General features: G+C 46.1%; 1 protein-coding gene across 1 annotated transcript in view; it reads left to right on the forward strand.

Annotated features, from left to right (window-relative positions):
* The first annotated feature begins 1665 nt into the window (after positions 1 to 1665).
* Positions 1666 to 26384, forward strand: part of LOC115099496 (G-protein coupled receptor 54-like) — a 115301-nt gene continuing 90582 nt past the window's right edge. Inside the window, exon 1 of the mRNA XM_029617173.1 lies at positions 1666 to 2590. Within this exon, the coding sequence (XP_029473033.1) occupies positions 2317 to 2590 (274 nt within the window). The 5' untranslated portion in view covers positions 1666 to 2316. The remainder of the gene's footprint in view (positions 2591 to 26384) is intronic.

Genomic DNA, 26384 nt, shown 5'->3' on the forward strand with positions numbered 1-26384 from the left:
GTCAGCCACCAGCGGGATGGAATCCATTGGTATCCACCAAGTCCCTATCGCGCTTCTTCAGCCGCCACGGAATGGGCTCCAAAGAGGCCTGCCAGACCCTCTATCTTCAGCTGCCAGTGCATCCTCTTTGACTTCCACACGATAGACTTCCTGGTGGCCTACTGGGTTCTCCCATGTTTGGGGGGGGGGGGGGGCAATGCTCCCCCCTTTCAAATCCCACCCCTGGTCATGGCTGGGTGGGCAGTAGAATAGTTGTATTTAAGCAACATCATCTCCCACTGCCGCGGGGCCAGCCCTATGGCAGCAGGAGATGACATTTACTTAAATGCAAATCCTGCTTTTGTCTACCGGGTGAGGGAGGTTGATTTAAGGATCCGCAGCTGATGGCACGGCCACTCCACCGTTGCATCAGATTGGGCAGGAGTTTGATTTATCCCTGCGCAATCCAATGTATAAAACTGGGGTGGCAAAGCGGAAGGCGATCCAAGATGGCTGGCAGCGATAGACATGAAGAGATGGATTGGTAAAAAGGACTTCTATTGAATCTTGCCCGACTCTGGCAGAGTTTCGCTCTTCTAGGAGCTGCCTCAGGGGCTTATCATGGCTCTTCCATGAGCACATTATTTTTTAAAAATTACAAGGTATTGAAAGTTGAATCTTTTCATACATTGGAGCCATGTATGAGAAGTATACTCATTGGTTGAAACTGTACTAATGTAGCGATTGTTTCAACGCCAATATTTATACACTTGTTTGTCAGCAGCCAGAGTCGGGCAAGATTCAATGAAAGTCCTTTTCACCGATCCAGCTCTTCGTGTCTAAAGGTGTGGCAAGCCATTTTTTGGAGGTGGCACTTGCCACCTCAAAGTGACGCCTATGAAGGGAAGAATAGTCAACTCCCCACCCTAAGGAGCTCACTGAAGGGAGCAGTACTTCACAGTCTGCTTTAATAGGTGTTTGCAATTTTGCATTGAAGTTGGGTACCAGCAGTTTAGTAAGTGGGAGATTGGTTAGAGGCTGGTGGGGGTTTGGCCTATTGGTGGAGGAAGGGGGAGAGCAGTGGTATCAGTAGTAATATGAGGAGAGCACTGGGGTCAGGGGAGGGAGGAAGTGAGAGAGTGCTGGGGTGGCAGGAGGAAGGGGAAGAGAGCAAGAAGATCTGTAAGAGGGAGAGAAAAAGTGTCTAACTCTTCCCCTCCACCCCCTAATCCATGTCAATCTGAGTGTCCTTTCTTTTCCCCTCCCTATTCTCCTCTTCCCCCCCCCCCCCCCCCCTTGCACCCTCCACTTTCCAGGGGAGGAAAGAAGCATTCAGAGGGATAGAGGAAGGGTAGAGGAGAGGACTGCCTGTCATTGGAAAGGGGGGCTGCTTGGGAGAAGCGGCATGGGTGGAGAGGACAGGGCAGTCACCAAAACGTTTGGGGCACCCCAGAGCACTGAAAAAGCGCGGGAGTCTGAAGACCTGAAGAGGAATGTGCAGCCCTGCGCGGGCTCTTCAGCCGTGCAGCCTGCGCCTCGCCGCCTGGAGGCTGTGTAATGAAAGGCTCGCGGGACACGGGATGCTGCCGATGTCCTGCACACCGGGGCTCGGCCATTCCCATTCCAGTAGGAGGAGAAAAGGAATTGTGTAGCTGGCAGCAGAGCAAGAAAAAGAGCTGCAAAGACTTCAGGTAGTCTCGGCTGCTCTGTTCTCTGCCTCTTCAGCTTTACAAAAACAACAACCCAAAAACCCCACTATCATCACCGGGGCGAGCTTTGCCGCCTGCACTCGCCGTTGCCCGGCACGTGTCCAGGAGAGAAAGCGGCTGAGGGTCCCAGCCCAGGAAACGAGAGGGATCAGAGAAAGAAAAGCAGCAGCAGCAGCAGGAGGCAATAGAACAGCCGCCAACTCGCCCAAGTGACTTGAGCAGCTTCGGGAAAAAAGAAGGGCGGCTGAAACGCGTGGGCTGGATCCGGCAAGGGCGGGAAAAAAAAAAATAAAGTGGAGCCAAAATCCTCAGCAAAGCGTTTGAAGTAATCCAGGGGGTTTCTGCTAGCTCTCTATCCTCCTGAAACACCTCTGACAACTAGATAACTACATGTTATGCATGGTTATGGAATGAAACTTAAGAAAACAGACTGAAGAAAAAAAAACAAAACCGAAAAACCCCAGGCTGCATCATCTCCGGCTCTGCTAGAGCCCTTCCGCGCAGGACAAACCCAGAAGAAGGCTTAAGAAGAGAGAGCCCGCGGGCAGATGCTCTGGGCTTATTATTACCCAAGGGCTGGAGCTTACATGAAGTGCAGCCGCCCAGCTCCGGCGCCCTAAGGACGGCGATGATGGATCCCGGGGGCAGCGCCGCCTCCCCCCGCGGGAACCTCTCGTCGTCCTCCTCCTCCCCCCTCGCCTGCCGCAACGATTCGGAGTGGGCTCCGGATTACGGCTCCGGCGGGGCTGCCCCGCAGCGGAGCCCCCCCGTGCTGGTCGATGCCTGGCTCGTCCCGCTCTTCTTCGCTCTCATCATGCTGGTGGGGCTGGTGGGAAACTCCCTGGTGATTTATGTGATCAGCAAGCACAGGCAGATGAGGACTGTCACAAACTTTTACATAGGTGAGGAACGCTAAGGATGGGGTTTTATGTTTTAATAATAGGGGGTGCGGGTTCTTGTATGTTATGTACGGTCGTTTGCTGTTTTCCTGAGTCTATTTTCAGAAATGCCAGATCACTTATACCGACTTGGGTATTAGGCGACCATACAGCTCCATGTCCCGGGGGGCGGCAACAAACTGTTTTTAAGGGCCCCCACTGCATGCAGTTTAGTCCTAGTCTGCGCCTTGCAAAGGGAGTTTTGTCTCTGGGCTTTGATTTTGCTCCTGTCTGTTCGTGTTTTACATACATTTTACATACATTTTGATTTCTCTTTGGATCTTTTTACTTTGAGGCCTCAGCCCTCTTGCTTAATTGCTGTTTTCATTTGAACTGCTGTAATTTTCATTTGCTGGTTTACAGCTTTTCGCTTATCCTTTTGAATCTCGATTTGCCTTTTTTCCTTCTTGTTTTCTCCTGCAGATACGTTCAGTTTGTAGTTGGGGGTTGAGGTAGGATTTATTTTACTTTTTGTTTTATATTGTTTGTTTCATTCTTCCCTTTCCTGTACAGCCCTCTCTCATTGCCTGAGAAATGGGTTTATTTCTTATTTCTTTCACCCCCAATCCTCTTTTGTCTTGGCTTATAGGGGTTAAACCCCACTCTGTGCATTTTTCTTCTTTTTCACCACCTGTAACTGTAGCCCAAGAAGCAGCTGAGAGCAGCACACTCCACCTCCCCCAAGCATTGGGGAGTGAGTACTTTTCTGGATGAGATTTTATTTTTCTCTTTTTTTTTATTTCACACCTTCTTGTGCACTACTTTTCATATTTTTTGGCTGTGGAGTTTCTGTTTTCGTTCAGAGCACTGCTTTGTGCTTTCCCTTCCTTGGTTTGCTGTGCTAAAACAAAGGATATCTCTTCTTTTTTGCCTTTAGGGTGGCACTTCATTCCCATTCTCTGCTCCCCATTGCCCAAAAGCAGCCCAGGCACGGGGTTGAGCAGTAGATAATAGGCAAGAGGTGCTCTCAAGTAGGCTCTAGTGCTCCATTTTGGCCAAGACTAAGAGAGCTATAATTTTGTCCAACAATTGGATCTTCCTCAGTTCAATACCAGTGCTTCAAGGCTGCAGCCATACTCCCAGCCTCATCAAGAACTGTACTCCTGGGGTCTACAGCTTCCACCCTGGCAGTGGCAAAATACCAACATCACCATGGCCATTGCAGGTGATGTATCTCCTGCCCTGGCACAACCTTATGCTGAACAGAGACCCTTTCTCTGGGTCACAGAAGCCCTAGTCATATCATGGCCTGCTGCTGTGAATTATATTGTTAACTCGGCCCAGTCTAATTCTGGGTCAGAAGCCCTCTTGCCTGAGGCTGCCAAGAAACCTGGTTGTATTCCACCTCCTGCTGTTAACTGTTAGCAAAGCTTCCATTCTGTCAGATTTCCCTCTCTCTGGAAACAGTCCTCCATCCCCCTTGGAAGGAACTGCATCTCCAGACAGAGTCCACTAGTGCTCCTACTACAGCAGAATCCATCACTAAGCATAGTCTCTGTTCCATCCCCTGTGTTCCATCCATTCCCGCTGCTGCCGCGACACTGCCCATGCACCACTTTCCAGCAGTTACATCTGGCAGAGTGGTAGAATGCTCTGCAGGCAGAGCCTTGAGGTCAAGTAAATCAAGTGAGGCTGTAAGAAGCCCTGCCCCCATCTGGATTGGGCCCTAGCCCTAACGTCTCCTTATCCCATAAATATGGGGGTCAGCTGCTTAGCCGTGGGAACAGGGCCTCCACCGAGGCTCATTTGAAGGCTTTGCTCTGGGTGCTATGTCCACAGCCATCATGGTGGCCAGCAGAATGTACAGGAAAATGGATTTCTTCCTGTATATGTCGCCTGCCTCCCCTTACAGCTATAATCCAGAGCAGTCAAATGCAGAGGTCTTTACCCTAATTGAGTCTCCAGAGGCCCCCGAGCAAACAAAAGAACATAAGAAGTACCATGCGAGGTTAAACAAAAGGTCCACTGAGCCCAGAATTCAGTCTCCAACAGTGACCAATCTGATTCACTAGGAAATACCCATCAGATCCCAAAAAGGCACTGTAAATCCCTTGTTCATTGCCAGGGATAGGCAGTGGCTTTCTCAGGTCTACATGGCTAATCATTGTTTATGGATTTTTCCTCCAGGAACATGTCCATACCCTTTTTAAACCCAGCTGTGCTGGATATCTTGACCATATCCTTTGGCAATAGATTATACAGCTTGATTGCACAGCAACTGAAAATATATTTTTGCCAGTTTGTTTTAAAACTGTAACCTGTTAGTTTCATGAATAATCTCTTAGTCTTAATACTAGTTGAAATGGTAAATAGAACTGTAACTAATCTCTGTGTATGTGTTCCAGCCCACTCTATCATATCCTCTCTCAGATGTCTCTTCTCCAAGCTGAAAAGCCATAACCTGTTTAGCCTTTCTGCATAAAAAAAAGCAGTTTCATTCTCTTTATCAGTTTTGCTCCCCTTCTCTGTGCCTTTATTAGTTCTGCTACATCTTTTTTAAGATGGGGTAAACAGAACTGCACACAATATTTAAGGTGCAGTCACACCTTATATGGATTCGGAGGCATTATGATATTCTCCGAGGACAAGCAGGGTGTGAAGTCTTCACAAATGGGTGACATCGGATAGAGCCCAGTGTGGAAAGCTTACTCAAAAGCTTCTAAAAGCTTTTGCAGTGCTTGACTGAGAACATATAGCACGACATACATCACAGCATTGTGTAGGGCCCCCTCAAGTCTTCTTTTTATGCAGAATCTGTTACATTTACCACTTGCGGAACGGCCCCGTGAGCGGCTTCACTCACCCCCGACGACGCCGGCTGAAGACTGCCGCCCCACGCAGCAGGGAAACTTCACCGCTCACGCTCCCCCTCCTAGGCACGCGCCGAGCTATAAAGGTACCACAGTGGGAACCCATGCTCTCAGCGCCCTCCGATGATGTCACACGTCTGGGTATTTAAACCCTAACCGTGCTACACAGGATTGCCTCAGCAAAGGTTGCCCGTTTGTCTTCAAGCCTTGCTCCAGTCTTCAGCCTCAGCAAAGGTTGCCCGTTTGTCTTCAAGCCTTGCTTCAGTCTTCAGCCTCAGCCTTGCTCCATATCTGCTTTCAGCTTTCAGCCTCAGCCTTGTTTGTCTAGTCTCTTCAGATCTGACCGTAGTCACAGCCTCCTAGACTTATCATAGCCTGGCTCGTGCAAAGACTTGTTCACCCGCTGACGGCACAGACCTTAGGGCTCTGGCCACAAGGTTGCATCAGTTGTGCCACTGCAAGAGGGGCTCATGCTCACATCGCTCATAATAGAATCCAATGATGGGCCTTCTTCTCTCTGAAGAAATTTTTTAAAAGTTTTCTGATTTTTCATGTGGGGCTTCATGGTTCTCCTATTCTTATTCCTCTTAGGTTCAGTAGGTAAGATTTGCAATCAAATTAAAGTTTTCATATTTTTTTTGTCAAGTTTATGTAAAATCAAGTCATTTGGTTATGCCTCGCTTATTTTTTGGCTGATGTCCCAAAAAGGGAAGAGGACCAGTGGCTTCAACAGATACCCCTGGTATGAACACATCATGTTTATCATGGATCCCCATGAAAGATGTGTGGCAGAGAGGCCCAATACTGGTTCCCAGAGGGTCTCTGATATTGGGTTTTGCTGCCCCAATGTTAATTTCTAGTGCTGGGGTAGGCAAATCCAGTCCTTGACTGCTGGAAACAGGTCTGGATTTCAGATATTTACAATGAATGTGCATGAGATGTATTTGCATACAATGAAGGTTATGCATACAAATATATCTCATGCATATTCATTGTGGGTATCCTGAAAATCAGACCCTATTTGTGGCATTTTAGGACTGGAGTGGCCTACTCCTGTTTTAATACAGAAGTTCATCAGAGTCTAGACTCCAATAGACAAGAGTTGCCATCACTGGGGCTTTATCTTCAAGCCAGATGCAGATTTAGACCACACCATTAACCTATGATTCTGGCACAGACTGAGTATTCCTGGGGGTACATCCAAGGATACGAGGACTTCTCTGAACAGGAGTGATCAATAGGTCTCCCCTCAGACTCCTCTCCTCCACAGGAGCACTCCTTCACTAACTTTGCAAAGAGAATGGCAGATGTTCCATTTAGTTTGCAGGAGAAGGAAGAGTCCAGGACAAAATTGCCTGGCATCCTCCAGTTCATGGATCCCTCCTCCACCCCCCAAGATAATCAAGCTCCCAGGAATAGCTGAAAATGCCTGTGTTCATACTTGTTACAGTCACTTCAAGTGTTTTGACTAATGCCCTTGATAATTCAGCTGACAGAGAATGACTCTTTACATAGGCACGCTCAATGTCAATGACTGTAGGAAGGATCCCAGAGACTCCAGGTATTCCTTTTTTTTTTTTTTTTGCAAATGGAAGGATATACTGTGAGTTTCCTATGAGAAACCTATTCCACTCCAGCAGTTAAAACCAATTGGCTTCTGGAGTGTTACAACCTTTTTTTTCCCCAGTCATCTCACATCAATATCTTGTATAGTGGTAACACTGTTTACCACTCCTTACTAGCTAGAGACGCTTAATGTGAAAGCTGCTACACCTGCTTCATCTTTGGATCTTGCATTTCTTTAGCTGCATGTTGGCCTATTTGGATATTATGCATGGCACCCAGAATATGATGATTGGGGTGACTCTAACTGCATCCTTGAGGCTGTGGATTGTACTATCCCAGAGATCACCAGCCTTTTGGGGTTGATGTGCCACTTCTCCCTGAGTGATGATTGATAGCAGCAGCATCCTAGGGCTTCTGACTCCTTATGTAAGAGTGCTGGAGAATGGGTTGTCCCTCTTCCAGATTGAGGGATTACATGTTTCTAGCCAATTTGTGTCACAGACTACGTCCCATGCCATTAGGTTGGCACCATTCACTGAATACAGTGTTGTATCTGTAAAGGTGGGTTTTGAGTCACCAGAGTCCCAAGCACTTCAACAGCTATTGGAGGGCAGCATCTTTGTGACATCCATACAGATGTTCTGTAAAGATTGCCTTTGCTGTGAAGCACATTTCTTCATGCTGGGACCTGGGAACATCAGACTCAGATCCTCTATCGAGATAAGGTCCTAACGCACATGATATCGGATGCATTGCGGTGGTACAATTTAAATCAGAGGGAGGGGAGGAGTGTGGGTGAAGTTTGGGCGGTGTTATGGTTTGGCAGCGTGTGGGCGATAATGTTTTCCACATTATCACCGGCAGCACCACGGGAAATAACAACACCTTTTCCCATGGCGCTATGGGGGGCGAAAGTGTTTGGCCCCACCCGCAACCGCGGCAGGTGAAAACGCACCACCGCGATGTGGCCGGCTGCATACTTTCACCACCCCCACCCCTTTTTTTCTCGCGGGCCATCATTCCGCCATATTTATAGAGGAATGATGAATCCCGGGGCAAGTTAGCCAAGGTATTCAGTGGCGTGGCTGCGCTGCTGAATATGATCAGCTGTCATGTAGTTTGCTGGTTAAGTTTATCCAGCTAACTTTAGGAGAGCCGAATGTTCATCCTAAATTTATCCAGATAACTAAACTGGATAACATTGAATGTCGGTGTTTATCTGCTAAGTTGGCCATAAAATTGGCTCCATCCTGGAAGGCCCCAAGCCACCATTCACATAGCCAGCTAATATTTTAACTAGATAAAAAGTTAGCCAGCTCACTGACAGCTGTTGACTGTGCCTGGATATTCAAAAGGCCGGCTAACTCTGAACTTAAACAACTAAGTGGTGCTGAATAATGGGCCGTTAGGTATTTGTTCTTGGCTTGATTCCACCACTAAGTGGGATCAGATGATAATGATATAAAATAAGAGCTATTTTTCTTAGGGAAATCAATGTGCCATGCAAATGAGTAGAATCAGGATTGGCCTGCTCCCCTTTGACATGGAGCTATACGGTCACCCTACTTAGGCAGTAAACATCGCCACTCACTCTCTGTGCCCCATGTAGTGCCGCGCGGTGTTTGTAGTGCTGTGATTTCCTGGTTCTGATTGTGCAGGGCAATTACTTTGCGCAGTTCCAACTTGGCTGAGCTTCACTGGGCCAAGAAATGCCAAGGGAGTATAGGTAGTAAGGAAGGGGGGGGGGAACGAAAAAAGCAAAAGGGAGACGGGGATAGAAGCGAGAAGAGGCCAGGAGCAGGGCTGGTGTGAGATACACCGAGGCTGAAGACCGAAGCTAAAGACGGGGCCCTGGCAACCTGAAGGTCTGCCTCAATAATGTCACTCAGCTTCACAAAGGGGGGGGGGGGGGGCGGGTGCTTTGTGCTGCTGCGGCTCCAGGCAGTTGCCTTGTTTGCCCTTCCCCTCCCCCCCCTTCCCCCCCCTGAAACTGGCCCTGGATATGAGGAAGGGAAAGCAAGACGCAGGAGAGATAGGAAGCTAGAAGGGGAACGGGGAGGAGCAAAGAGACAGGGGGAGAATGAGTGCAGGGGAGAGGGAGGGGGGAAAAGCAAGGAGTGGAAAGTAAGGGAGAGGAAAACAGGGGGAAAACAAGCAGAGGGAGAGAAGAGACCTTGGTATCTATTTTAGACCCTGAATTTAGTTTAAGGAAACATATTGCCACGAAAGTAAAGGAAGGGTACGCGGAGCTCCTGGTATTACGACGCCTGAAGCCTGTACTTCTTCGGGGTGATTTCCGTACTGTGTCGCAGTCCCTGCTGTTTGGTAGTTTAGACTTCTGTAATTCTTTGTTTTTAGGATTACCTGCGTCCGCTGCCCGACCTTTACAGGTTTTACAGAATGTAGCAGCTCGCATCCTGACAGGAAAAAAGAAACCCGATCATGTCACCCCGACTTTGATCAACCTGCACCGGCTGCCTATTGCATCCAGAGTTCAATTTAAATCAATTTGCATTTTGCACAGATTCATTTAATGGTGACCAGGTGGACTGGCTAAATGCTGCCATCAAATTACATGTCCCCCGGAGAAATTTACGTTCTGCCAATAAAGGTTTCCTTACTATTCCAGCAGTACAGTCAGCACGGCTGAATGAAGGGCTCTGTCCCTGGCAGGTCCTAAAATATGGAACATGCTCTCCCCAAGGAGATTCGAATGGAGACGAATTTTAAACAATTTAAGAGGGCTCTAAAAACTTGGCTTTTTAAGGAGGCCTACCCCAGCCCATCTTAAATTATGTTCTTATGTTCTTAAAAGCTTTAACTTTTTTTTATCTTGTTTTATAGAAGATGGTTTGGGTGTTATTGTTTCCACCATACATTGGTCATAAGTCGTATGATAAGTTTATTTAATTGGTTTATGAGTTGTTTTTTAATGGAATGGTTGTAATTTGTTTTATTTTTTAGTCCTAGGAAGTTGATTTTAGAATATTTATTGTGCATTATTATTTATTGTTGTGAACCGTTATGATGGAACCCGAGTGATGGTATTAAAAACCAATAAATAAGTAAGCAGGGAGGATAGAACAGGAAGAGGAATGGAAAAAGGCAGGCCACAGGGGGTGATGGGACAGTGGAAGAAAGGAAGCAGGTTCTTAAAAACCAGATGGGGTGGCAGAGAGCCGGATAGAGGGAAGAAGCAAGAGGTGAGCGGCTCAAGAGGAAAGAGAACGAAGGAACAAACTCAGCTGGGCTGGGAGACAGAGGGAATAAAGTGGAGAAACCATCTAATTTTGGGGAGAGAGGTTGGAGGGACAAACTGAGCTTGGGAGAGGCAATAGCAGATTTAAAGCTAGGCACACAAATAAGAGAAGGGACAAAAAAAGAGAAGAAGAAGAAATGATAAAGAGACTGGAAGTTGAGAAGAGGTTGAAAATAGGAAAGGTACTGAGGAAATTGATAGAAGAGAGATGATGACGAAGACAAAAAAAAAATGGACCAAGCAGAGAGAATGAATAAATCAAATCTGAAATGCACAAAGTTAGAAAATATTTTAATTTTGGTGAGAAATTCCTGTTTGGTTTTCCATTGCTGATTAACTTGACTTGGTTCACAGAGCCAAGGGAAGTCGGTACCATTGTCATAGTGGGTATGTAAAAAAAAATGTTTGACTCATTCCTGTTAAAAGCCTGTACTTTCAACACCTAGAGTTCCAACACCTGTGCTGAAAGCAAAGAAAGACTCCTTAACCAGGCCCAATCTTGGCTTGTCCAGGAAATATTCCGATTTCCTACATCTTTGCAATGTTTCTCGAGAAGAACTGGATGAATTTTATCAATCTGTGTGGTGCTACCGCACTGTGCAACAGGTCGGGTCATGAGGAGTTAGCTTTGCTTTGAGTTGCAGAGTGCATTGCACCTCTTACTTTTCTCATCTGTGCGCTGCTTGCATGTAGAAGAACAACAGAATATTCCATAATTTCATTTTCAGCTTTACTAGAAAGCTGGCACATTTCACTGAAGTGCAGAGGTTCATGTTCAGCAACCTGCTGAGGGGATAAGCTTCCCGGATAACTTTACCCTGACAAGTGCCGCTGAATATCCTCGTAATGGTGCCTCCGAATATATTCGGATAAAGCTACCCAGGTAGCTTTAAGACAGTGATTTATCTGACCAGACTTACCTAGCTAACTTTAGCTGACCACTTAGAGTTTACCCATAAATGGTGGATGTCTCCAGTGCTCCTCTTTATCTGGGTAGATTTTGTGCAGACAATGATTTACCCAGACAAAATTTACCTGCTCAGTCGAGGGATAATTTAAACCCTGAAGGTTGGTCCAGCTATCTTAGCCGGACAAGTTTTTTGAATAAAGGACCTTATTGCCTTTTATATTTTTGTTCCCTTTTGAAATCTTTCATCAATACAAAGTGTATATTGCAGTAGCTATGCTTCTCAGTCTGTATGTATGTATGTATCAGAGGCCCTCGACATAGACAGGTTTGGCTGAAATTTGGTACGAGGCACCCATTGGCATTGCCGGGGGAGGATGGTGGTCACACCCTCCTTCCCTCATCCTCTCTCAAGATGGGGATGGGCCTACTCTCAGCCATTTACTTAAAATAGGGATGTCCTGAATCCATGGCAGCAGAAGCAGCAACTTAAAAAAATTAATTCAGCAGGTGTCTACAGTGGCCTGCCTCATACTCAGGCCTTGCCCTGTGCACAGGTTTCCACAGTAACAGAAGCCGGTGTAGGAGAAGAGGGCAGGGCCTTGAGTATGAGGCAGGTGGATGCCTCTGCACTGAATTTCTTTTTAAATTGCTGCTGCTGCCACCACGCAGAATCAGGACATTGCTGCTTTCGGGTAAGAAGACAGGAAACATAGCAGCAGTGACAACGTTCCAGCTCCTATCAAACTTTGATACTGAGGCAGTTGCCTATGTTGCCTGTGCCTAAAATCCAGGCCTGACTGAGGAGCCAATGGGGTAGATTTTATAAATTTGCGCACATGCGTACTTTTGTTCGCACACCAGGCGCGAACAAGAGTATGTGGGATTTCAATAGATACGCGCGTAGCCGCACGTATCCATTAAAATCCAGGGTTGGCGCATGCAAGGTTGCCCGAAATCGGAGCGGCCTCGGGGGGAACTTTCCTTCGGCCTCCCCCCACCTTCCCCTCCCTTCCCTTCCCCTACCTAACCCACCCCCCCAGCCCTATCTAAACACCTCCCCTACCTTTGTTGTACAAGTTATGCCTGCTCGAAGCAGGCGTAACTTGCGCGTGTCAGGGTCCGGTCCGGGGGCTGGTCTGGAGGCTGCGGCCACGCCCCCGGAACACCCCCGATGACGCGCCGGCCGCAACACGCCCCCGACACGCCCCCCCAGGAAATCCCAGGGACTTATGCGCGTCCCGGGGTTTGCGCTCCCCGCCGAGCCTACTTAACATAGGTTCGGCGCTCATAGGGGGAGTTTGGGCCAGGCTTTCAGGGAGTACTCGCGTATCTTACGCGCGTACCCCTTTGAAAATCTGGCCCAATATGCCTACCATAATTGCCTAAGCAGAAGGTGCCCAAAAGATTTGCTGAGAGAGCAGGGGAAACAATACCTAAAGCACAAGACAAGGAAAGACATCCTCCTTGTGTTACATTTAAGGCCTATACTTCTTCAGTTTGTTAAGTAGTATGATTTTAGTACAGTTTTGTGTCATTCTGCTCATTTCTTTGCAGTTCTTCTCAGTATAGGTTAAGAACTCTAATGCAATTTTCACATCAAACATTCTTGTTCCATGTATATTTGTAGCATTATATTTTTAGTAACCAACTGGATAAAGAGCTCCATGTACTTCTGTTTACATTTCTTTTTGCAAAAGCAAAAGTTGTCTGGAAAAAGCAAGAGATTTACTTGAATCTATGACATTACGACAGGATTTACGTTGGTCATACTAGATGGACCTTCTGGTTCTTATCTGCTGTGATATTCTATGCTTCTATTTTAAAGCAGCTTCTTTACGTTCAAAGCATGAATAATTGATACAGATGCTTGAGGGTCAATACTCAAAGCTATTTAACCGGGTAACCTACTAAATGCCAATTTTTTTAATATTGGGGAACTTATCTGTCTAGATTTTAGCCAGATAAGCCATTCTACAGCTAAAATCTAGCTGGATAATAAAGAGGCGTTCCAGGATGCCCCTAAGTTATTTGGCTAACTTAGTCAATTTTCAGCTGTGTCTGACTAACTTACAGGGTCATTCATCAAATCGCATTAGGCCGTTATCGTGATAATGCATGTGATAAATATTACAACATACATTGCGTATGCAAATTTGAAATATTGCATCATAAAATGTGTTTGCAAATTTGAAACATTTATTCAAGTGGGAGGGGTATGGGCAGAGTAAATGGAAATGAGGGCTGTTTAATATTGTGTGCAATAACATAACACACACCGTAACTACTGAGAGAGAGATGGGAGAAAACACACCTCTGTAGAGGGTTATAGAATAGTTAACTATTTATACCAGTGTAAGAGGGAGTGCTAGTAACTTGGGGTGAGATTTGTTGGGAGAGTTGGATTTTGAGGGGCAGTTTAACATGCACAGTCATATGTACAAACAGCACAGTTAACATCCGTGAAGATTTAATGTGATTTGGAGTGATGAAAGTTGAAAAAAGAGTAGATTTGCATCATGTTATCTCTACCTAGCATGATTGCACCTTGCCAAAGAAATATGCCTAAGGCGGTTTAACAATCCAGAACACAGAAATACAGAATTGATAAAACAAATACATCAAACATAGGGAGAATAATTTCATAATTATGGTCGTAGGTAAAGTCTACATATATACCATTTTAAATGCAGATTTTACCCCAAAGTTTCTAAGTAAACGTGCTTGCATATGCTTGCTTTGAAAATTTGCATGTAAGTGCTCGAGTACACACTTAAACTTACCTGCACAAAGTTACACCTGCTCTATCGAGGGCACAACTTGTGCATGTTAATTTAGGTGAATACTTTTTAAACCAAAAGTTCAAACTCCACCCCAATTCTGCCCTGTGGAACACCTTTTGCCAGCTTGCATAAAAGTACATGCAAAACCAGGTTGCATCTATACTTTTATGCAAATAACATTCCCCATCACCCCGCCCCCTTACCCCTCCAGTTCCCCCCCCCCACCCTGCCACTGTACAAAGTTAATTTAACTCTTAATATAGTCAGTAAAAGTTATGCTAATATACATGTTATATTATAATACTATCCTGTAAAAGTTATATGTACTTAGCTAGTTACTCAGTTAAGCTGTTACATTGTATCATGTCATGTAAAAGTTATATATACTTAGTTACTCAATTAAGCTGTTACATTGTATCATGTCATTATAAGGCTAGCCTTAGACATCTTGTTATATGTAAACCGATGTGATATGTCAAATCGAATGTCGGTATAGAAAAATAAATAAATACATAAATATAGGGTAAGAGAAACAGCAAGGGAATAAAGATAAACGGCCAGAACATGGTAGCTAAGAGTGCTGTGGTGCTATGTGTTCCCCTTCATTCCCTGCACAAGAGTCAGTTGGTATAGCAGTGTTTGTATGGTAGATAGGTTATGGTATCTGTAGTGAGGTGAAACTGCCCCACAGTAATCCTACTGTCAGTGAGCATTGCGAGAATAGATATTAGCAGTGGAAGTTGACCTTAAGGGGTGAATATGAAAACCAAAAACGTTTTAAATCCGAATTGCTGCTTGACCATCAGACTTTTGAACAGATGTGATAACCTGCAGAAACTTTCCTGCACCCTTAATCCTTCCACAACTATATCTTCCAGCAGCACTACAATGAGAGACTGTAGTTCATACCACAAACATGCCCAGTGTTCCTTCTCTAAATACTACTTTACCTAATAAGTGCCGAAAGCCACATGTTCTTTCATAGTTTCCACTGTCTCTTATCAGTTGGATCTGGCTATAATTTTACAACACAGCTGCTTACTGTTTGTGGGGCAGAATCCAGACAGACTCATAGGTTGCTTTATAACAACTTTGATTTTATGGTGGCCCCCGATGGGATCTCTACTAGATGGCCCTAGTCAATGACCTGGGGTAGTGGAGCATATCACGTTGCTACAGCACCCTCTGTGTGGTGGCTGTAGTAGTGGTAGGCTCCTGTTTGTCATGTGCAAGCAGCTTCAGAGATTGATGCAGCCTTTTGAGGTAGTTTTTGGAGAAGAAGGAGATATTTGTTTTTACTTTCCCTATTTTAGGGGTGCTAGGCCTCACCGCCCTGGTTACACAGAATAGAAAGAAGGCAGCTTCCTTGCTAGTACTCAGCCGCTCTGGTGGAATTGTCTCACATTTTGAGTGTAACAGAAATTACAACCAAGTCTAATATTTTCCATATGGTTATGGTGAGATGTTGTAGATAGATTTTTGCATATCCTACACCTCCCCAACTGTTAGGCTATGCTCTTTTTGGGACTGGTCTGTATGGTATAAATAGCCCCAGAGAGTGTGCAGTGGTCAAAGGGTTAGGAGATACTGAAGAGGGAAGGAGAAGGCCAGAGAGTTGGTGGCACAAAGAAGATGGGGTTCTAAGGAGATCATCCCTGGATCTCACAGTGCAGAGTTAGTGTAGGAGAAGATGGGTAGGCCCTCAAGGCCTGGTCAAGTGAAGAATCATTTGAGATTAAGAGTTTTTTAAGGTTTTAAGAGAGGATTTTTGGATCAGCTCCTGACTGAGAGGGAGCACCTTCTGAAGAAAAGGATGGTCCCTGTTTTTGTATCTTTCTAATAGCAAGGTAGAAGGGAGACCAAAGTTTTTGAGAGATTGTATTTTTATGGAGTTTTTTTGTTTTGTTTTTTTTTAATAATTTTGAGAAGTAGTTTGAAGACTCAACCTATTTTGAACAGGGGAAAGTTTTTCCAACATCCCTGATACATGTTGGAGTTGAAGGAGAATTTAGCTACTTTCATTGGGGAAGGCACTTTGGACTAGGACACAGCTAAGAGCAGGAGTATCATCAAAAAAAGGCACTGGGGACAGAGAAACCTATTTTTTCATGATTTGTATTTTCCTTATGCTAGTCGTGATTTTTGGAATCATTGCATGGATCCTACCTTTCAAACTTAAGTAATCCCTTTTATTATTTGAACTCTGAGCCTTTGGATTCTGAGCCTTTTCATTCAAGTGTGCCTTTGAATCATCAGATCCCCTCGCTGCGAGGATTTGAGCTACATTTGAGAGTGATTGAGCAGCCTGGTAACCCCACCACAGCACATAGGGCCCCAGAAGCTTAGGCTTCCTCCCCACGGAAGAGCCCTGGCCCCCAGGACTCAAGCTGGTAAAAGAGTGTTTTTTGGAGATCCGGGAGAATGAAGACAGCCCTGGGACTCTGTTTTGACCCTTCGATTAGGTGACAGAAAACCAAGAGGGGGGTTACATAAGTTTAAGAGATTTTTGGAATTGATTTTTGGAGTTTTTCATGAGAATCCCTGTTCTTGGCCCAGAAGGAAAAAATTCCCCTACCTCCATCTTACATCCAGTGGATGTACCATGATGACTCGCTGCAGTGTAGCCCCAATTTTGCATTTTGTGAAGTTTTGCTGTTTTGGTTTGGGAGAAAGTTTTACCACCACACTTCCTACCCAAAAGAAGGAAAGCTGAATGGAATATTGGAAGTCTTCTCCAGAGAAGATCTTGTTTTACCATCTGCAAAGGACAATTAGGAAAAAGGGTATTGTTCATCTGGAGATCCCCTCGGGAACTGAGAAGAGGTGCTGGAGCCGTGAAGTGTTGGAGAACATTTGGATCTCAGGTAGTGTTTGAGAAAGGGATTTGAACAATATGAGACCCCCAAACCATACTGGGATACTTATTGTTAAAAGTCTTGGAAGGTTGAGCGACACTTTTACAGATCAAGAGAAGTTTGGAATCTGAGTTGTGAAATGGATATAAGAAAGAACAAGTGTGTATGATACCAAATGATTACTATTGAAGATCTACAGCAGTAAAGTTTTAATTGGAACACCACAACAGAGCATCCAGCCTGGTTATTTGGCATAAAGGTACATCCACACTTCACCTATTGATATCATTTCCCATGGAAACGTTCGCACCCCCTACACTTTGGGTTCTAGGGGTATATTGTACCCCTGCCCTTTTGGAAAATCCCCCCTTCCCCACCCCAGGCTCTGAGAGACTGAGAGGGGATTTGGAACCCGTGTGACCCCTGGCCTTCTCGGTTGAATACCAGAAGAGGAGCTACAATTTTATTCTGAAAGAGAATATTTACAGGCCTGCTACTATGACTGCTTTCTAGCAATGACTGCTTCCTGTAGCCTGCCCTCTGTCTTAATGCTGGTCTGCTGGAGGACTGCCGTAGAGGATGTTATGTTGCTCATTTTTCTGCAGGTCATAGCTGCATGTCTGCCTAGTGGAGGGGAGGCTGTCTATTGTAACATTCCCCTTTCTCATATTTGCTTGCGACAGTATCCTTAACCTGCACACTACATCACAATAAAACTGTATATAAGTGTGAGAAAAAACACAGTTTAACAAGAAGGAAAGGTGATGTAATGTTTCTGCATGTGCATGTTGCTTGTGTAGCTAATGGAATGTTTGTTGCAAATTGGGTATTTGAATCTTTGTTGATATCTTCCCCAGGGAGAGTTGCATTCGGCATAGATTTCATTACATCTGTATTGGATTCAGACAGTCCTTTGCATATGTTGTGTAGATAATGTATCTTTCATTGTCCATTGCTGTTACATTTAGTGACTCACAGGTTGCTCCTGTGAGCTCCTGCACTCGCTCATGCCACTGCCCGATGCTGCCAGGGGCCTCTCTTGCCGTCACCGAACTCCACCGACCATAGCTGCCGTCGCCATCCCAGACATGCCGCTGCCTCCCCATAGGCACATACGCTCGCATGTGTGCACATAATATGCACACCATGGTGGGAAACATGGAACGGTGCCTCCAGATGATGTCAGTGTCCTATATAAGCTAAAGGCTCACAGCAGTTCCTCGCCTCAGCAACGGGTCTTCTACTCCTGAAGTAGTACGTGTTGTTCCTGCATGTTGGTTCCCGATTCCTGTGTGTGTTCCTGGTTCCTGTGTCCCGACTTCCAGTTTTGCTTCATCCAGCTTTTGTCTCCTCCAGCTCTCCTCGTCCAGCCTCACCTTGTCCTACTCGTCCAGTGTCTTCAGTTGGTCTCCGCCCACCCATGGCTTGACTTTTCAGATCTTGACTTCTTGCTTGGAACTGACCACAATTGCCTGCTGCCTGGACCTGACGTCTTGCCTCGACCTTACCACTCTTGCTAACTGCCTGCCCCGACCTTGACCTGCGCCTGACTCTGTTAGTCCACTGCCTGCCCTGACCCCGGTGTGCGTTTGGACTTTAGTTATCTCCACTGCCCTAGGAACCGGCCTAGGTCTTGCCAGCCGCTAAAACCCAAGGGGGCTCAACCTGTGTCTCTTTCCACCACTTCTGGTTTTAATAGCTGAGTGCCTATTGGCCCTAAGATACATGTACCCTTGGACTTCAGATATTGAACCAGACTGCACGTCATGCCCTCAGTAGGAATATTTTGCATTTCCAAGATGGCTTGCTACATGTAGTCTTTATTCAACTTTAAGAGAGTATTTGTAAAAATTTGAATAATAATCTACTATGATAAAGTAGCTAGTATTATTTATCACACAAATGTCAATGTCTTCCTTGTTCCGAGGTTTGTTGTGGATACTGAGTGCCTTCAAAGTTTTCTTCTGATGCCTTGTTTGAGCATCTACACATGCCTCACAATTCCAGATGAGGTCTTTAATGTCATTATTAATATCTGTATTATTCAACTATTATCACCTCTTTAATAAAATTGTTTGAATGATTTCTTTTTATATATTTTTAACTTTTGGCCACCCATGCGAGTTGATGAATATTTCTTAACCACTTTTTTTTACTAATTATATCAAAAAAACAATTGTTTTGTCAAAAACAATTTTTAGGAGGGAGAGGAAGGTTTCATACCACGTTATTATGTCACTATCATCCAGTAATGTACTCCATATAATCATCAACCAACCTCCTGCGACCTAGTTTTTCTTTGTTTATATGTGTCCAGCGTGAATTTAAAAAAGTTTTCAAAATTTATTCTTGTACCGACTGTTCAAACAATTGAATGTCAATTTCAGGGTGCTGGCTAGATGTCAACCTTCGGTTAACTATCTACTTCTAAGTGCTGACTGAATGTCGACTTTAAAGCACCAGCTTTCTTTGAATACAAATCCTTTGATATAAACATTAACTGGCTTATCTGATTAGAATAGCCGTTTCCCAACGGGGCCTCGTTTCAGATCCGTAGATCTTTCTTCAGGGGATTTTCTGTCTCCTTCAAACTGTCGGAAGTGTTCAGTGCTTCATTTTACAACATATCTTTACATCCTGAAATAAGCTTCACAGTGTGAGTGTGATCTCTTATCACTAGTTTGCGTTAAATCCCCATGTTGCTGACTTCTTTTATATACTTCTCCTGGTTCCAGAAATCACCAATCCGAAAATCACGTCTATACGACATCATGTTTTTTTAAAGTAAATAACTCCAATCTAGTTCTTCATTGAGTCTGCCCGGTGTTTGGGTTTGTAATATGAAAATCCAAAATGCCTCTCTTTGATTCAAAATATCTATACGATTGCCACCACGTAGTGATAACTGGACTTGATCTAAAATTTTCCATTTTAGTTGCAAAAAAGTATGTTTGTATTGTACATAATGTGCAACAATTGGAGCAGATAGTGTCTGGGTGTTCAATCGGGACATATGTTCATTTAATCTAATTCTCATACTACTTGTCATTCTACCAGATATTATTAATATCTGGCCATCACACCCTGAATGGATGTGATGTATCCATGATAAGGTCTCTAGCCCCATGGCTTCAGGTATGATGATTCTGTCATTCTATACATTAAACTCATCATGGTGTTTCCAGTCTTTTTGTTGTGATGGGAGCCCTAAATTGGGTCCTGGTCACTAGAAATTTGTCCTTGGGGAAATTTCAAGGGATGTGAATGTGCCTTTTCTATAGCAGGTCCTAAGCTCTGGAATTCTTTTGCCTTCGAAATCAGGCAATCATACACCATCAAAAATTTCAGAACGTAAATTAAAACGTATCTTTTTAATCATGCTTAATTTTTATACTTATTTTACTTTTTATTGTTTGTACTGTTTTTGGAAGTTATGTTTTTAGAATTGTTTTATTTAGTTTTACGTTGATGCTGTAACATTTTATGATTTATTTATTGTTTTATTTAAGTCTTATTTTGTCCTTACATTTTATTATGTATGTTCCTTTTGTACATTGCCTAGTCCTCTTTTGTGTCAGGCAATTCATAAATTAATAAAATCTAAATCTAAATGTCACTTAAACTCTACCTTTGAAGTTGTGATTATGAATCATTATTATATTAGTTCCTTAATGAGGTTTGAATATCACTTTAAGGCAGCGGTTCTCAACCTATGAGTCGCGACCCCGGCGGGGGTCGAACGCCCAAAACGCAGGGGTCGCGCGCTCCCGGTCTCTCCCGCTGCCGTTGCCGCCGGGCTGTCAGCACGTTCAAGCCCAGCGGGAACGGCAGCGGCGCTAGAAGAAGCTCTGCACCCGCGGCTGGGCCTTTTCTTCTTCCTGCGCCTGCCCCCCCCCCTCCCGTGACCCGGAACAGGAAGTGAATCGTGGTGCGCGGGAAGGAGAGAGAGCCGCGCGAAAAAGTAGCAGCGGCGGCTGCAGCATCGGCCCCCGAGCAGTTGAAGCAGCCGGTAATGGAGAAAGGAGAGAGCAGCACGAGCCTCCCGCGGCCGATGGGATTCTTCTTTCTTGGCCAGCGAGGCTGCTGCAGCTCCCATTTGTGCTCGGGGGAGAAGAGGAAGTGAGTGAGAGAAAGAGAGAGAAGCAGCCAGCCAGTCTGTGTGTGATTGACTGGTCAGAGAGCTGATGTGTGTGTGTGTATGTGAGAGACAATGAAAGTGATTGCTCAGGGAGATGACTGATGTGTGTGTGAGAGTGTGAGACATTAGTCAGGGAGGTGACTGATGTGTGTGTGTGAGAGAGAGAAAAAGCATGGAAGGGAGAAGTCTGGGTATGTGAGAAAGCATGGGCGTAAGAAGCCTGGTGTTGTGGGGGTGAAAGAAAGCATGGGAGTGAGAAACCAGGGTGAGTGTGCATGCATGAGAGAGAGAGACTGCTTGGTAAGGTGATGGTGTGTGTGAGAGAAAAAGACTGGTGTGTGTGTGTGTGAATGTGAGAGAATGTGATTCAGGGAATGAGAAGCCTGTGCACGTGGAGAGTGAGCATGGAAATGAGAGAGACTGGTGTGTGTGTAACAGAGAGAAAGTGATTATGGGAATGAGAAGCCTGTGCATGTGGAGAGAACAAGCATGGGAGTGAGAGACTGGTGAGTGAGTGAGTGTGTGTGTGTGTGAGAGAGAGAGAGACAGAGAAAGTGATTATGAGAGTGAGAAGCCCATATATGTAAGTAGAACACGGGAGTGGGAAGCCTGTGTGTGTGTGTGTGTATGGCATGAGAGAAACTGTTCAGGAAGGTGACTGGTGTGTGTGTGTGTGAGAAAGTGATTATGAGAGTGAGAAGCCCGTATATGTAAGTAGAACACGGGAGTGGGAAGCCTGTGTGTGTGTGTGTGTGTGTGTATGGCATGAGAGAAACTGTTCAGGAAGGTGACTGGTGTGTGTGTGCCAAAGACTGTTTGGGAGATGATTGGTGTGTGAGAGACAGAAACTGGTCATGGGGGCTTGACTGGTATGGTGTGTGTGTGTGAGAGACATGGGCACTAAGGAAGAGGACCATAAGTATAGAGCTTAGCTTCTACTGCTGCTTCTGGTGAGTGCCACGGCCTGCAGGGAAGGGGAGTAGGAGAGCTGCTGGAGGGGGTAAGTAAAGGTGGCTTTTTAAGTTTATTTTTCTTGACTGCCATTTTAATTGTGTGATGTCTGCTTTTTTGAAATATTTTATTGGTGTTTGGAGAATGTTTAATAGTTTTTATGCGTTTTTAATTGTTGGATGTTCATAGCTGTTTTGAAACATTTATTCTGCTTATTAGTATAGTTTTACAATTATTTCTGTGTGGGGATCTATAGCTGCTTGCTAGTTCTGTTTTCCTAATAAGAGGTGTATTGGTTTTTAGGACCTGATTTAATATTTGTAGTGTTGCCTTTTCATAGATAGGGTTGCTCCTGTTTGAGTGTATTCCATAATACAGGTGTAACTGTGTGCGGATTAGTTTATGTGCATTACTACAGATCCTGGGAGTATGTTAGGTCGGTTCTGTGTCTGTTACCGAGATGAGATATTTTGCTAGCATGTAAGCGTTTGTATCGGTCTTATTTGTTGTGTTTTCTCAGAGGACATGCATTGGTGGTAAACTGCTGTCTTTTCATAAGTAGGGCTATTGAGCCTGGAAATAGAAGGAGTTTGAGTTGCTGTTACTGAGATGTCACTAGAACCAGAATATCTTTTTTGTAGGGTGAGTTGTATGGGGAATGTCATAATTCTGCTTTACATCCATTATTGTGGGTCAGGGGGGTTCCTGTGGATACAAACTGTACTTTTACATCTAGCCCCGTGACGATCATGGGTCAGTGTGCCATGCATGTGAGAACCTATGGTGAGTTGAGTTACATTCACATTATAAATGTCATAATTAAATGATAAGTGTGCACTAAAATCCAACCCCATCCATAACCCCGCCCCCATATGACCAAAGCCCCGCCCTCACCCCACCCTCACGGGGCGAGGGCGGGGCGAGGGGTCACCGCAACATGAGGAACTGTATTGCGGGGTCACGGCATTAGAAAGGTTGAGAACCACTGCTTTAAGGGATTGCTTGAGAGAGAGCCACTAGGGGGAGTGTATCCTGATACAATATAAGGGAATGCTTAGAGTGGGAGTGGGCTTCTCTCTGCCTTTTTCTTGCTGGGAGCAGTTGTAGAAGTTGGAGTGAGGCTAGGGTGGGAGGTCTCTTTCCATATAGCCACAGGCCAGATACCAGCAAGGCTCTGGCTCTAGGATTTCAAAACTAAGCTCCTGAGCAGTGCCTACTGAACTACCTGGGAGGAATCATGAATCATCAGATTGGTTGGAACCCAGTTCCTAGCCAGGCAAGAAGAGTGTGTGAGTAGTGAATGCTATTTTTTCCAAAATGAAGAGGGATTAATTTTCCTGGCTGTATGATAGACGGGAAGCAGGAAGAAACAAACAATATTGTTATTTGTAAAAAGAGATCACTAGAGGGTTTGTTGTTCATGTTACTAATGTTGCTGCTAAATCAATGCTGTGAACCTGTGAATCCTAAAAATTCAGTGAATTTTACATCTGACTGCTGGAAACCCAAATGAGAAAATATACATTTTTTTGCTTGTTTGAAGATACCTTTTAAGTGAGACCCTCCTTTATCCCAAAGCATGGGTTCTTGAGAGGTTCTGTCAGTGGCAGAAGAGTGGAGCAGAAGATTTGGACTTCAGAGGGTATAGTCAAAGTAGTCACAGAGGGGAAAGAAATGTTTTGTGGTGGTCGTTCACTGTTTCTTATGTAATTTTTACCCTCTTTTTATTTTATTAGTATTTCCTTTTAATTAGTTTTATAGTATTGCTTTTCCTCCTGCTACACGCGGCGACCGAAGACCTGCGCGACCGGCGCCGGAGCCCCACCGGGGGAAGGTCAGGTCAGTGCTCGGCCTCCCCACCCGGGGGACCCCAACGCCAGCCGCGCGCGCCGAGGCCCAATCCGGCGGACACCACGAGGTAAAGCGCTAAGGCCCGCCCAAATCAGAAACTTACCAGCCAACCAGAGAAAGCCCGACAGGGCTTTAAATCCCGACTGCAGGCGCCATACCTCCTTTTCCTCCTGCTACACGCGGCGACCGAAGACCTGCGCGACCGGCGCCGGAGCCCCACCGGGGGAAGGTCAGGTCAGTGCTCGGCCTCCCCACCCGGGGGACCCCAACGCCAGCCGCGCGCGCCGAGGCCCAATCCGGCGGACACCACGAGGTAAAGCGCTAAGGCCCGCCCAAATCAGAAACTTACCAGCCAACCAGAGAAAGCCCGACAGGGCTTTAAATCCCGACTGCAGGCGCCATTACCTCCTTTTCCTCCTGCTACACGCGGCGACCGAAGACCTGCGCGACCGGCGCCGGAGCCCCACCGGGGGAAGGTCAGGTCAGTGCTCGGCCTCCCCACCTGGGGGACCCCAACGCCAGCCGCGCGCGCCGAGGCCCAATCCGGCGGACACCACGAGGTAAAGCGCTAAGGCCCGCCCAAATCAGAAACTTACCAGCCAACCAGAGAAAGCCCGACAGGGCTTTAAATCCCGACTGCAGGCGCCATTACCTCCTTTTCCTCCTGCTACACGCGGCGACCGAAGACCTGCGCGACCGGCGCCGGAGCCCCACCGGGGGAAGGTCAGGTCAGTGCTCGGCCTCCCCACCCGGGGGACCCCAACGCCAGCCGCGCGCGCCGAGGCCCAATCCGGCGGACACCACGAGGTAAAGCGCTAAGGCCCGCCCAAATCAGAAACTTACCAGCCAACCAGAGAAAGCCCGACAGGGCTTTAAATCCCGACTGCAGGCGCCATTACCTCCTTTTCCTCCTGCTACACGCGGCGACCGAAGACCTGCGCGACCGGCGCCGGAGCCCCACCGGGGGAAGGTCAGGTCAGTGCTCGGCCTCCCCACCCGGGGGACCCCAACGCCAGCCGCGCGCGCCGAGGCCCAATCCGGCGGACACCACGAGGTAAAGCGCTAAGGCCCGCCCAAATCAGAAACTTACCAGCCAACCAGAGAAAGCCCGACAGGGCTTTAAATCCCGACTGCAGGCGCCATTACCTCCTTTTCCTCCTGCTACACGCGGCGACCGAAGACCTGCGCGACCGGCGCCGGAGCCCCACCGGGGGAAGGTCAGGTCAGTGCTCGGCCTCCCCACCCGGGGGACCCCAACGCCAGCCGCGCACGCCGAGGCCCAATCCGGCGGACACAACTCGACGAAAAGATATACAAAGACAAACTAAAAGATTAAAAAAGCAGGGACACACGCTAAGACCCGCCCATAAATAATATAGCTAGCCAACCAGTTAAAGCTCAGCAGAGCTTTAAATCCCACCCAGCTAGGCGTCGCGCGCCGTGCGTCGCACGCCGAAGGAGCACGACAAAGGGGCTTGCCCCTTTGTGTGAACCTGAGCACAACAAGAAACCACCTATGCTAAACGACTCTGCCACACAACCCAGCCTACACTACCGAAGCACGCTACATCAACGTTATCCAACCATTTGTCCAGCGACCTCATTCTCCAGGGCCCATACACATAACAGCCTTTCCAACACTCACAAGCTGCTCCAGCATGTAATCAGACTCTCCAGCACTCATCCAGCCTCCAGCCTCTCCAGCATTCATCCAGCATTCTCCAGCATTCACCCAGCCTCCAGCCTCTCCAGCATTCATCCAGCCTCCAGCCTCTCCAGCATTCATCCAGCCTCTCCAGCCTCTCCAGCATTCTCCAGCACTCATCCAGCCTCTCCAGCATTCATCCAGCCTCTCCAGCATTCAGTCAGCCTCTCCAGCTTTCACTCAGCATTTTCCAGCATTCAGTCCAGCATTCAGTCAACCTCACCAATACTTAGCCCAGCATCTTCAATATCGAAACATTGCTCCCAACCAACTGAACCACAACAATGCACCTCTGCACCATACCCAAAATCTGGCATAACCTCAGAAAGCACACAAAACCTGCAATTCATCACATCGCACGACAACAAAGGCTTTTACCAATAATGATATCACCTATAACACAAATCTTAGGACTCTCTTTATTTACATTAACTCTATTCAATGCTCAGTCTCTTTCCAAAAAAATGGACATCCTCAGTGACTATCTCATAGAAGTCAACCCAGATATCTGTGCAATTACAGAGACATGGCTAAAACACACAGATACTGTACTTACAAATCAACTGCCCATTCAATCTTATGACTTATTTTCTGTCCCCAGACCCAAAAAAAGAGGTGGGGGACTCCTCCTTGCAGCAAAAAAAGGACTTAATATAACTTTACAACTTACCAACGCCTCCACCAAACTAGAATTCTCCCTCTTTAAATCGGATCAAATCCAAATAGCCTTAGTCTACGCCCCACCAGGTACCCTAGAACTGGATCCCTCCCCACTGATCGAACTTATAGCTAAACACATAAACACTGAAAAACCTGCTATAATCCTCGGAGACTTTAATTTACATGTAGACGCTACTCCACAATCTATCAACTGCCAAACCTTTCTTTCCTCACTCAACCACTTGGGCTTCGCTCAAATTATCAACAGTCCTA

The sequence above is a fragment of the Rhinatrema bivittatum genome, chromosome 1 (genome assembly GCF_901001135.1).
Source record: "Rhinatrema bivittatum chromosome 1, aRhiBiv1.1, whole genome shotgun sequence".
Classification (NCBI taxonomy): domain Eukaryota; kingdom Metazoa; phylum Chordata; class Amphibia; order Gymnophiona; family Rhinatrematidae; genus Rhinatrema; species Rhinatrema bivittatum.